Source organism: Pseudochaenichthys georgianus, chromosome 11 (genome assembly GCF_902827115.2).
Source record: "Pseudochaenichthys georgianus chromosome 11, fPseGeo1.2, whole genome shotgun sequence".
NCBI classification, from domain to species: Eukaryota; Metazoa; Chordata; class Actinopteri; order Perciformes; family Channichthyidae; genus Pseudochaenichthys; species Pseudochaenichthys georgianus.
In genome coordinates this window covers 12,668,759-12,682,638 of record NC_047513.1, presented here as the reverse complement: position 1 = coordinate 12,682,638, position 13,880 = coordinate 12,668,759, and the positions used below count along the sequence as shown (strand labels likewise).

At 42.2% G+C, this 13,880-nt stretch overlaps 2 protein-coding genes across 3 annotated transcripts in view; one reads left to right on the top strand and one right to left on the bottom strand.

The window, feature by feature from the left end:
* Positions 1-2,858, top strand: part of LOC117455536 (exostosin-1c) — an 88,642-nt gene extending 85,784 nt beyond the window's left edge. For both annotated transcript variants that reach the window (XM_034095072.2, XM_034095071.2), the window contains exons 11-12: positions 1,893-2,064; positions 2,154-2,858. In XM_034095072.2, the coding sequence (XP_033950963.1) occupies positions 1,893-2,064; positions 2,154-2,339 (358 nt within the window). In that variant the 3' untranslated portion in view covers positions 2,340-2,858. The remainder of the gene's footprint in view (positions 1-1,892; positions 2,065-2,153) is intronic.
* A 483-nt stretch (positions 2,859-3,341) lies between these two features.
* Positions 3,342-9,418, bottom strand: LOC117455181 (mediator of RNA polymerase II transcription subunit 30). The gene is made up of 5 exons (XM_034094577.2): positions 9,270-9,418; positions 8,094-8,333; positions 6,941-7,099; positions 6,601-6,690; positions 3,342-4,475 (listed from the first exon to the last, which is right to left on the bottom strand). The coding sequence occupies exons 2-5, from the start codon at positions 8,319-8,321 to the stop codon at positions 4,380-4,382; spliced, it is 573 nt and encodes a 190-aa protein (XP_033950468.1). The 5' UTR covers positions 8,322-8,333; positions 9,270-9,418; the 3' UTR covers positions 3,342-4,379.
* Between the last annotated feature and the right edge of the window lie 4,462 nt (positions 9,419-13,880).

Here is a 13,880-nt window from a genome sequence, read left to right as displayed (position 1 = left end):
TAAGACTGCATATGGTTTGTTTTTGAATATTTTTCATCCGATATTTAACTCATTAACTTCTAACAAGTTTAATATATTCTCCCCGGGCGCCGTACATAATGGCAGCCCACTGCTCCTAACACTAGGATGGGTCAAATGCAGAATGTACATTTCCCCTTTGTGGGACGATTAAGGGTATATAAAATATGCACGCACCTTCATTTAGACATGCAGACTTGTAACCCAGATCAAAAGAAGATTACTTGTCAGACATCAACGACTTAAAACAAGGGACACCTTTATGAATTGCAACAGCAGCGATCATAATCACATAAGTCTCGGCACGAAAACTAAAAAGGGAAAATCAAACAGAAGGGAGTAATTATGTGTATGGGTCAGCGTGAGAGAGAAAGGAGGGAGGATGTTTGACTCACTCAAGATGCTTGATACATTTGAGAAGCCTGAAGTCGATATGTGCGATGGCAGGGCGATGCAGTAAGCTCTTACACATTATGAATGATTATGAATGTAAGAACTCCACAGGCAGGGCACTTTATCAGCTGTTGAAACCATGACACGTTTTCACAAAGTCATTTTTGTCAGCAGTTTTATGAAAACACACTTTTGTCATTTTAATTTGAATCCATAAAGCAACTGACATTTGCAGGGCACATTTTCATTACCACAAATACCTGTTTCATCATTTATCAGATCAATGAAAATGAGACGTCAGTAAAATCCTGGCTTGTTCATTCTGAAAATGCTCAATTTCGTATTTGTTGTCAATTTAGGCAAATGTTTTAATCGCTTGTATTGGTAAAGGGAAGGCACCAAATGGCTTTTCTCAGTAGGCCTACACAACACATTTGACAAAATAACATAGACAATAATTTCCCTGTAAAAAATATCATTAAGTTATACATTGTTATTTTTACTCCCTTTGCAAAATTAAAACTAATTTAAAAAAAGAACAATAACAGCTACTACGTCACAAAAATCTAATGCAGAAATACCAGATAAAATCTCCTGTATTGCAAATTAAAGGAATGTAGAACATATGCATTGAACCACAGTTTGTTGGGCTCAATACATATAAAATCCCACTTGCAGGGAAATGGTTATCTTGTCCCAGATACATATCATCAACATACATCACACCATCTTCGCATTTCTGTCAAGCTACCATGCCTATTAGCATACAGGTGCTGCGTGCCCGGCCCCCACCTGAGATACATCGCATTGCAGAGATCTCTATGATACATACTTATTTTAGGTGCTTATCTGAGGTGTTGACTAAAGGGATTTTCTGTGCAAGTGCAAGTAGCTAGAATTGTGAATACAGACTAATGATAGTGAGACAGAACAGGCAACCGATGTGACAAAATATTCCTGCAAGATGAATAATAGATCAAGGTGTAAATATACATTTTTAAATCCTACTTTGTTTTCTCTTGAAAAAGTTTAAAATCCTGTAGATATTTCTTTTGTCATGGACAATTAGTTAACTAAATCAACAGTATCTATGAAAAACGTGATCCAGCCGTGTCTTTCTGATTGACAAAGCTGGTTTATCTTTATGTTGACAAGTCTTTGATGTCATTCCAGACCTTTTATTTTATCAGTACTTATAGTATTGTATCAGTTTGTGTTCTCCTCTTGTCGTCAAACAGAGAGAGGGTGTTTCATGTCTGCGGCAATATCAACAGAAAATTCTGTTCTGCAATACAAACAGTTGTTAAAGAAAGCAGAGAAAACATTTACACTCCTCATTTAGCTAACATTTTTTGGAAATGTAATCTGTGATGTCCGCGTAGTTATTGAAAGACATACGTTTTTATCCTCACTACAAATGTCCTATCTACATTCTGATAACATGACACCTATGCCTGTATAACGCTCCCCCTGCCCCACAGGTACTACCACTACCTGTTCACACACTACCTGCCCCAGTCTCTGCGCACTCTGGTGGACCACACCTCCAACTGTGAGGACATCCTGATGAACTTCCTGGTCTCCGCGGTTACCCATCTGCCGCCAATCAAAGTTGCCCAAAGGAAGCAGTACAAAGAGTTGCCCAGCCCACAGGTTGGTAGCCATTTGTCTTCCTCAGGTGTGTTTATTGCTGTTGCCTCTAATGTCAGGTGATGATAAATGTGTCTCGTCCTACCTCTCAGGGCACAAAGACCGTCCCCTGGGCCAACCCGGAGCACTTCAACCAGCGGCAGGAGTGTATCAACACCTTCGCCGACTGGTTTGGCTACATGCCTCTGGTCCACTCTCAGTTTCGCCTGGACCCCGTGCTCTTCAAAGATCAAGTGTCTGTCTTCCGCAAGAAGTACAAAGACCTGGAGAGGACATGAAGGATAGAATCGAGGTCTGGTCTAGTAGCCTTTTGGACAGACAGATGGACCAATCAGAGGTGATCAGAGGTTGGAGTGGGTGGGATTTTGCACATTTCTGACATGGACAAAGTACAATCATTCAACAGACCCTGGTGGACTGTTAATAAACATATGAAGAGAAATGGCCTATAAAAGTTTGATAAGAACTTTAAAGGATTCTCCCAGTGTGGTAGGACAACAAAGGAGGACATGTCTTGGCCATGAAAGAGACCCTGTGATTGGGCCTCCAACCGAGGAACATCCAGATTGGACAGCAGAGAAAGGAAGAGTGTGTGTGCTCTTCAGATGTCAGTGCTATTGCTTTGACAATGGGAAGGAAAAGGCTATTTCATGCCAGAAGGGACTGGTATTGGTGCCATGCACTCCAGCTGTCAGTGTGTCTTTCAGCAATCAGTGAAGGGACTGTTGCCATGGAAACAGATCATTTCACATCAAAATGCTATCTGTAAAATCAATAAAGTGATTTATAAATGCAAATTCTGGCATCATGCTGCATACTTTTCAAGTTGTTTCCCGCTAACTTGGAACACCCTTTTTTATTCACGCGAGACCAAGACACATTTTTTTCAGCAGAGATGAATTATGTAAAACACATATTTAGTGAACAGGCAAAAAGAGACAGTAAACTAGTCCTGTATACATTATTGAATAACATATAACCATCCTATTCTTTCAGTCTTGACGAGCACGGCAGCTAACCAATCATTTAATTTTAAATGTGCCACAACACAGCACTAAATAGTCAAGTCTGAGAAGCCGGAACAAGTGAAGTTTTAAATAAATAAAATCAGTTGTCAAAAGTATTTGACAATTCATTTTCTATCAAATGACTAATCATTTTTATTAAACAACTGTCAAAACCGTTTAAATAATTGTATTTTATTTCCTTAGCAAACATTTGGTTGAAAACCCTGTTTGGACAAATGTAATTGGCTGCAATTTATTTAAAAAATACAATTACAGCAATCAAAAGAACTTCTCAATCACACGCCCCATGCTTTTGTGGATGTTCTTTGTTGCCTTGATGTGATGTCGGAGTGTTAAACTGATGATCTGTTGGTGAGTAACGGCAGAAGACTACAAAAGGCCCGGGTCAGAACATGCATCATGTTGTGTTGGTGGATATGCCTTCATACTTATATATCATCTCAATTGTAAAGCAGATCATGCATTCCCACGCCTGTCCTCAGGGTTGGAATTGAAAACAATGACGCAGTGAAACAGTACATGAAAGTATATGTTCAAAAGATTTATTTTATAGAAAACGCAAATTACCCCTTTAGGCTTACCTTTATCCCAGTTTACAAAAATAAATTCACAGGCAAGCAAGTCTGCACACCCTCAGGGTAAACAGGTGTGTAGCACTCAGGAAGCTGATCTCATTAAGCACACGCACACACACACACTCACTTATGTACAAAGCACCTGAGATGCATAGCTGCCACGAGGCTAATTTCAATTCTGAACTCAAAGTGTTTCTACAACTGACGGAGCATAGTAAAGGGGGAAATTGTTCCTTTTGTAAACAGTCATCAGATCAGCTCCTGCACTCTCAGAATCACCTGCATGCATTCAAGTCCGTCTGCTGCTGAGTCAGCACCCGGGGGGAAACACTGAAACCTGAAGAGACCTGAGACAATACAGGTTTTAAATAGTATGAACACATTAGTCCATTTGAGTAAACACCCTGACAAACAGTACAAACCTAAACCTGGCAGCTGCCTTGCAAACAAGAGAATGTTGGAGTTGGAGTGCATCAGGTTAACACATTGTATCCTTGTTGCTCTCATGAATCCTATCTAAATCATATTCCCCTTTAACAGCTTAAATATAATACATTATTAACAGCAGAAGCTCTTGGTGGAACTGTGAGTGTTTCCGTGATGAAGTGCCAACACAAATGTCCTGTATTCCAAATCCAGCTAAATGCTCCCCTTTGCCATGATGCAGTCCATACGCCTACAGAGCAATGCTTCTCCTCATGAGAGAGTGCACGTGTCACTTCCTGAGCGTCAGCATGGCGTTGACGTCCCACAGCAGGTTCCTCATCTGATCCATCAGCACCTTCATCTCCTGGTTCTTCTGACGCACCTTCTGCAGGAAAAGACACATGACGTCCATCAACCTTACAATCATCAGAAAGAACCTAATATACCCACCATAAAAATATATATATTATTGAGGCTTCATTTGATTCTAGCCGGAGGACATTCAGGATTAAAAATATAGTTATTTTAAACGATTTCCTACCATGTAGTTAATAAAACAAACAATCTAACAAGCCTCAGGCAAACTTTTCCTATATTTTGCCGATTGGCTGCCCGACGGCAATTTCCAAACATACCTGAAATCTTCATCCCAATGGAACTCTAAATCCTCTCTTATGTTTACAAAAACACAAACTGGGATTTAAAATGTATTTAAGCTGCACACGATGCTTGTCTTCCTGCATTTCACCCACAAGACCAATGAGTAGCATCTGCCTGTGTCTGCACTATGGGCTCAGAACAGTCTGCACACAGAAGGATTCACACTTGTATTTAATGATCCGCAAAGGGATTCACATTTGTATTTCCGGATCCACACTTGTGTTTTTTCAATGCACACACAAATGTGTTCCGTTTCATATACATGTAAATAAAATCCAAATACAGAAAAAAGTTTTACATATGTATTTTTGATCCTCACGTATTTGTTTTCCGTTTAAATCCCCTGAACCTGCAAACACAAACCGCTTCCTGTGCACGGATCGCTGTGCATTCGTGTGTGGGTTTTTAGAGACTCCCCTGACGGTCAGCCGATTCGTACTTGTAATTATTTCTATCTATAGCCAATCAGATGTCTCCTCCATTCTAAGCCAATCACATGAGCGCGCCCCCACGAGGGTAGATTTCTTGCGTTCATGACGTAGCGCTTCATGTACGCATTTTGCGCAGTCCGGAGCTGACAGGTCCATGGAGCCTGCCTGCAGGCGCTAATCTCAGGACACCTCCACTCTCATTACAGCGCCACTTTCCGAACCATTGATGAACGCTTGAGTACACAAAAAACGGCAGGCAAAACCGTTTTAAATGTGTGTTTCCTCATGGCGAATACAGCTGCTTTATTTGTATTTATATGTCTGTATGAAGTTGTTGTGAGTGTGGAGGGAGCAGCTACAGGTTAGCTTAGTCTAATCGATCAGTGCACTACGAAGCCAGTGCTAAACAGTGAACTGTCAACGGGGGGGAGCCCCGCCGGTCATTATCGGCCGATATTCACTCTTAATAGTTTGATCGGTGCGTGGTCTATAAAGGCCGATCAGGAGAGCTGGATCTGATCGATATGGACATAAACGCGAGTGAAGTGTAACCGGACGCGAGAGAGATCAGATCAGCTGCTGAGTCTGACGGAGACACGCAGCTCTGCATGATCACCTGATGCTCCGCCCTCTGTTTAGCGAGCTGACCGGACTGCGCAAAATGCGTATATGAAGTGCTACGTCATGAACGCAAGAAATCATACCCTCGTGGGGGCGCGCTCATGTGATTGGCTTAGAATGGAGGAGACATCTGATTGGTTATAGATAGAAACAATTACAAGTACGAATCGGCTGACCGTCAGGGGAGTCTCAAAAAACCCACACACGAATGCACAGCGATCCGTGCACAGGAAGCGGTTTGTGTTTGCAGGTGCAGAGATTTTAAACGGAAAACAAATATGTGAGGATCAAAAATACATCTGTAAAACCTTTTTCTGTATTTGGATTTTATTTACATGTATATGAAACGGAACACATTTGTGTGTGCTGTGAAAAACACAAGTGTGGATCCGGATATACAAGTGTGAATCCTTCTGTGTGCATGTGTGTATTATGAGACTGTTCTGAGCACATACTGCACTGCCACCTAGAGGAAGTTGCAGGGAACTCTAAAAGCTACATATTTTGGTTAAACTCAAATCCTAATGAGAAGTCAACTGATGTCACGAATGTAAAAAAAAAAGTATAACAATGTCAGACTTCACTAGATCAATCAATCAATTCGTGGCACTTTCTTCCAATTTGTAATCACCTTACAGCATGAGTTTTATATAATAGTGCAATATAACGACTAATGGGCCACCTGACAGCAGCATAGGGAGGTGTAGCTGTCACACTACTCCTCTCTGTGCAGTGAATACGTGTGAAGTAACTGCTGGTGATTAATACTTGTGACGAAAACAAAAAACAGGAACACACCTCCAGAACCTCTTTCCTCTCCTGGTTGACAGCAGGACTGCAGGGCTCCACTTTGACAGAAAGAAGCTCCTCTCCAACGTATGGCAGAATCTGAGGACACAGAGTACATGGAAAACAGTTATTCCCTCCTGAATGCATTGGGTTTTAATGCAGACAGAAAAGAGGTTTGATAAAAGGCAGAGGATAAACTGACTATTTTGCAGATGTATTCCCTCTTGCCCTGATGAAAGGATAGCAACATATGTGTTTCAAGATATATTTATCATTTATTTCCGTCAAGAAAAAAGGGAAATACACATCAAACTAATATCCAAGCAGGACTGAATGGTCCCTTCCCGACCTCTGCTGGTCCTTCCTGGAGGTCAGAGGTCATCTCCACACAGCGTTCGTACAGCAGCCGCAGCTTCCTGAAGAGCAGGGCGAGCTGCCTCAGGTGTTCCTGCAGCTTCCCAAAGCGGTCCTGGTACATGGCCTGGCTCTGGGTCACACCGTTAGGAAGCTAAGGAAACAAAACACACAGAATCAGTTTCACTATCATTTACATGTGCAGATATCAAAAATGAGTTGCTTATAATCAGAAGAGTCTGAAGACAGAATACAATTCAAGTTTTTACTCTTGGTTTTCTGTGTGGTTAAAAGCTGAAACTGTAAAACATTGTCAAGAATTCCACCTTTTTTCAATATTTTAACACCGTATTTGATGTGATAGAATGTATATGGTGTTGTGTCGAGTGAGTCCACGGTCCTGGTGCTGTTGGTCCTTTGCTGTTGGAGTTTCATTAGAGAGAAAAAAGCTCGCTCAGTTTAAATGGACAAGCTGGGAGAGGTGAGAGAAACACGGTGAGAGACAATTAGAGACAGAGATGAGGGGAGATGGAAGACTTAGTAAGACAGATGCTGAGGAGCATGCTAAGCAGATACGCCAGGGAAGGGTGATAATGCAGACTGACAGATGAGAAAGGATCCCTGTAAGCAAAACACAACAGCCATAAGGTTAACCTCCAAACACACAATACAGGAAGAGCAGAGTGAAGTTTACTCTGTAGTGAAACGTAAGTTAAATTAGGTGACAGTAAAGTCCTGCAATAAAATGTTATGGCCCGCTCATCAATGTAGAGAGGTGGACAAAGCCTCTCCAATCCACTATTGATTACTCCATTCTCTCTCACAGGAAAACCTTTCTCTATTGTAACTGTTTGACCATCATATGTGAGCTTTTGCTGCTATTAGAACTTTTAATAAATGCTTCTTGGAATTGTCATGTTTGAATTATTATTCATACAAAATAATACCCTATAGGCTCTTAAATGTGTCTTTATTACACTACATTCATAAAAGGAAGTTTTTTCTCAAAAGTAGCCACATGGTTTTACTATAACAGGTGATCCTACTAAATAAGAGACTATGTGCTCTAATGCAAAACCAGGCATTCACACCACAGTTCTCATACACATGGAGTAAAACTAATTCAGATCAGTCCATATATCCAGTACCTGCGTTGCTCGTGTGATCTGGAAAATCTCCATGGTGCGAGCGACGATGTCCTGGACGGTCTCCTGTCCGATCCTGCAGAGGAACACCGGGGAGATCTCCCTCAGGGCTCCCTGGGGGGGCACGGGCTGCTGCCCCACGGTCGAGGCAGCACCGGGGGGGGCCAGGTGGGGCTGCTGCTGGGGGGGCATCCCTGCCATCCCTGGCTTCTGAGGCAATGAGGCTGCCATCACTCAGCAGGTCTGTGGGAAAGGGATGAGAGGGACACTTTAAATGCACAAGAAACAGTCAAGTAAGTACCAGTAAGTTGATTTACTCAAGTACTGTACTTAAGTAAGAATTTCAGGTAATTGTACTTTGCTTGGAGTATTTCAATTTGTTGCTACTTTGTACTTCTACTCCACTACAATTGAAGGTGAATTATGTACTTTTACTCCAGAACATTTAATGAATACCTCAGCTCAAGTGACTTTGCAGATTTGGATTAATGATGTGAAATATAATCAACTCTTAAATCAGACTTTAGTTACACCTGGAGTAAATTCACAAGCTACCCTGCAGTATACAAAGTCATTACAACTAGCTGCACCTTTACCAGCTTTGATAACACTTTAATGCATCAATAATTATAATGAAAACATGTAATATATATTATTTTGAAATAGGCAGATCTGCATAATGACTACTTTTACTTGTGGTACTTTAAGTATATTTTGATGCTAATACTTTTACTTGAATAACTTTTTGTATGCAGCAGGACTTGCACTTGTAACAGAGTATTCCTACACTCTGGTACTTACAATAGTACTTTTCTCACCAGTGCAATACATAATGTGATCTTAGTACTCAAAAATAACTTGATGTCTAGAATGGGACTAACGTACTAAGGTTCACAAACGTTCATTATAATAACCGGGAGTTTCAAAATGTACTTTTGCACAAAGTCCTGACGGTGTAACGTGTCTCTACACTATCTACTATCCTCACACTGTTATTGATAACAAACAGGTATATGATTGAACCACCCACTAAACCAAAGGTACTACAGCAACAAAGGCGAGTCTTGGTGGCTAAACAGGATAGCCGAAACAATGTAATGTTAATGTAAAGACACTGAGGCTAGCTAGTTAGCCGCTAGCTAGCTATCTACCTGGCGGCGAGTGCAAATAACTGCTTACCTCAATGATCTTCTATCAGATAAATGCTGTCCAAATATCGCCCTCTTGCTCCAGTAATGGCAACAAATAGTTTGAGTATTTATTATTTTAAATAAAACATAATGAGACCTCTCCACTACTATCTTTCAGAGAGCACTGCACGTTATTGTTTTAATTACGTCACTTCCCGTTAGGACACATATTTCACCACTAGATGGAGACAGAAGTTGTCATTATAAATACCAACCTTAACAATGTGAATGTCATCTTCTCTATACTGTTGTTCTGTCCATTTTGTGTCTCCGGCCTGTAGGCTACTGTACTAAATAAAAAACAGAACTACAAAAAACATAAATACAGCACAGTAGTCTTGGAAGTATTCAGAATGATATAAATTCTGTTAAAATTGACAAGTTGAGGGGACTTCCGGTCTGCTCTTCACCATGTAAGACGTGTCTCCTCGTAGCTCCGTGAGGCTGTGACTAAAGTCAAACTACGAGCACTACTTATTCACAGAAACTTGTTGATACCTTTTATTTATTTGCCTTAGCACAGGTTTATTGTATTTTTTGCACTTTTGAGCCAGCTATGTCGCCTGCACCGAAGACGGATAGGCCTACATCGCGAGGAGGCCGCTCCAAAGCCTCGCCCTCGATTGAACCTGACCCCCTGCCGAAGCTAGATGCTAATCAAGCTAACCCCCCCCCCCCCGACTGGGAACGGCTTGAATCAATGCTCGCTTCTACGAAGGGTGTAATATATGCGGGAGCATTGACTCATTGGCCTCTGAACTTCGCTCTGAGATAACTTCAGTAAAGCAAGAATTAGAAAATACAGTTGAACCCATACGACAGCGGCTTAATTCCCATGACCGGACCATACTTGAGCTGGAGCGGGTGAGCACGGATAACTGTAGCCAACTGTCCGAGCTGGACACGACGATGAACTTTCTCAAAGCTCAGGTGAAATTACTGAGTGACAAGTGTGAGGACTTAGAAGGGAGGTCGAGGAGGAATAACATTCGTCTTATTGGAGTTCCAGAAGGCTTGGAGGGTCCTCGGCCGACCAACTTTGTTGCAGAGCTGCTACGAGACACACTGAAGCTGGATGAGACGCCCCTACTCGACCGAGCCCACCACGCTCTCCATGCAAAGCTTATGCTGCGTTCACACCCTCTAATCGCTCCTATCGCATTGCTCTAAACGCTCGAGTTTCACCGCGGCTATCAGCTGTGTTTACTCGCATCATTCAAACAAGACTCGCTCGCAACTACAACAAAATGAACATATTTGACCGTGATTTAATTGTAATACGCGTTTTTTTTTTTTTAAATGATGCCAAAGTAACAACATACTGATACCGGTTAGTAAAAACCATGAATTAATGCTTTGACAAGTCTGCAGACAAGACGGCGGGTGAAAAACCTTTTAAAATGCGTGTTTTCTGAATGGAGATCAGAGGCCTGTACTACGAAGCTGGTTCAACCTAACCTGGATATGTTTGAGTTAGCCGGTTGGCCTAATCCAAAACATACGCACTCTCGCTAAACTGTACTACGATGCGGGTTATCAAGTGGATCGCTCAAGCCAGCCGTGTACTATCTAGTTATGCGCACGTTCACATGAAAGGGGTGGCATTTGGAGCATTCGACCAATCACAAACATGGACAAGCTATAATATTAGAAGGGAGGTAGAATTAGACATATGAAGAAGTTAAACTTTAAACATCCATGACTTAAACACTTTATCCAGGATAAAAGCCACATAGTTGCACCTGCAAGGTGAATACAGCTGGTAAAAGAAAAAGTGTTTGAATGTGTATTAACAGGTTTATGATATCACTGCCCCGTCTAAGACACGAGTGGATCTGACTTTAATTACATTTGACTCGAGTGTTTCGTCAACTTAATGTGTTGCTTAAAATAATACTTCTGCATACAGTATGTGACACTGTGAGTGTTGCACGGCCAGATACGGCTCAGCTGATAAGGAAATATATATCTTTAATGTTACTCTGATCCGGTTACTTATGTTGTGGCAGATATTTAAGTAAGCTTTCTTAACACTGATGTTATAATAGTCAGATTGCTCTGAAGATGGAGGTGATATTCTATTAATGTTCACGTTCACACAGTCGGTGATTTTTGCCGGCCGTCTTTCCTGCAACGGCAGCTTTTCTGTATTTCCTTTCTCCTGTAATATGACTTGATCGCTTTAAACTCCGCACACTGAGCTCTGATTGGTCAGCAGGCAGTGCTTTCACTGAGTTGAGCTCTTAGCTCTAGACTCTCCCTGCTCAAATAATGTCATAGTTAAATCAACACTAAAAAAATATGGAAACAATTCCGGCGATATTTTGGCCTTCAGACCCCGTCTTTCCTCGCTCCACTAGCAGCGAACCCTTTCTTTCAACCCTCTTTATCAGATGAAACATTCTCCTTCTGGCATGCTTGTGGTATCAAATCAATAAAAGACCTGTACGCAGATAAAGTATTCTCATCTTTCCAACAGCTCTCCGACAACTTTATTCTTCCTAAACGTGATTTGTTCAGGTACTTACAGATACGTAGTTTTGTTAGAAAAACATACCCTAATTTTCCTAACCTTCCAGCAGCTGCTATTGTCGACCCCTTTTTGACTCCACTACCAACTATGAAAGGCAATATCTCTGTTTTGTATGCTCTCATCCACTCTCTAAACCCTGTCTCACTGCACACTATTAAAACACAATGGGAGGGTGATTTACAATTTGAAATTGAACAAGATGTTTGGAATGAGTGTCTGAGACGGGTTCACTCCTCCTCCATCTCTGCTAGGCATGGATTGCTTCAGTGTAAGGTTCTTTACTGCTATCACTTAACTAAGGTCAGGTTATCCAAAATATATGACGGCGTTGATACTGTCTGCGACAGATGCTGTCAACCTCCGGCTACCTACATCCATATGTTTTGGACTTGCCCCTCTCTGCATAACTTTTGGTCTGAAATATTCAATACAATATCACAGGTTATCTCTGAGCCTTCTGCAATCATTGCCCTATTCGGAGTCATGATTAAGCTTGCAATGCAAAATTATAAGAAGAACTTTGTAGCTTTTGTTACCCTCTTAGCTAGACGCTTGATTCTACTCAAGTGCAAATCCCCAGCTTCACCTTCCCATCAGGACTGGATTAGAGATATATTTTTCTTTGTTAATATGGACAAAATTAGATGTACGTTGAGAGGGTCGTCTGCTAGTCTTAAGAAGACATGGGGACCATTTTTTGCATATACTGATAAAATGACCTTTGATACTATCCCGGACTGACAAACTCTTAGACACGCCTAATTAGCTGGAATGTCTTCTTGTATGTTCCTGCCTGTGTACATGACATAAACTGCTGCTCATAACCAATTGCCCCTTGCGGGATTAATAAAGTTGTTGATTGATTGATTGATTGATTGATTGATTGATTACTGCTTTGCACTCAATACATGTACGAGTATATGTGAACTCTCATTTACAACTGCCATGTATCAAGATAATTTCTTAACTGTCAGAGGTGACCTATTGTGTTTGTTTTGTTTGCTTGTGGCTGTTTACTCTCCTTCTCTAATCTTGTATTTCTTACCTGTTTTTGTATTACCTAAAGCCCAATTTGATACTCTGTATACTACTGTTGCCTGTTATTTGTCTGAAAACCCAATAAAAAAAGTCTGAAAAAAAAATTCGGAGAAGACATGGAAACCACAGTGGCAAAGCCCCGGGGGTGGATGAGATCCGCCCAGAAATGCTGAAGGCTCTGGGTGTTGAGGGACTGTCATGGTTGACACGTCTCATTAACGTTGCGTGGAAGTCGGAAACAGTACCGAAGGAGTGGCAGACCGGGGTGGTGGTTCCCCTTTTCAAAAAGGAGGATCAGAGGGTGTGTGCCAATTACAGAGGCATCACACTACTCAGCCTCCCGGGAAAGTTTACTCTAAGGTACTTGAAAGGAGGGTCAGGTCGATTGTCGAACCTCAGATTGAGGAGGAACCATGCGGATTCCGTCCTGGTCGTGGAACAACGGATCAGCTTTTTACTCTCGCAAGGATTCTGGAGGGGGCCTGGGAGTACGCTTATCCGTGTTTTGTAGACTTGGAGAAGGCGTATGACCGAGTTCCCAGGGAGTTACTGTGGGAGGTGCTGCGGGAGTATGGGGTGAGGGGGTCTCTACTCAGTGCCATCCAATCTCTGTACTCCCAAAGCGAGAGCTGTGTCCGGGTCCTCTGCAGTAAGTCGGACCCATTTCCGGTGAGGGTTGGCCTCCGCCAGGGCTGCGCTTTGTCACCAATCCTGTTTGTAATATACATGGATCGGATTTCGAGGCGTAGTCGTGGGGGAGGATGTCTGCAATTCGGTGGACTAAGGATTGCACCACTGCTTTTTGCGGATGATGTGGTTCTAATGGCTTCATTGGGAGGTGTTCCTGGCACGTCCAGCTGGGAAGAGACCAAGGGGTAGACCTAGGACCAGGTGGAGGGATCATATCTCTTCGCTGGCCTGGGAGCGCCTTGGGATCCCCCAGTCAGAGCTGGTTGATGTCGCCAGGGAAAAGAAAGTTTGGGGCTCTCTGCTGGAACTGCTACCCCCGCGACCCGACCACGGATAAGC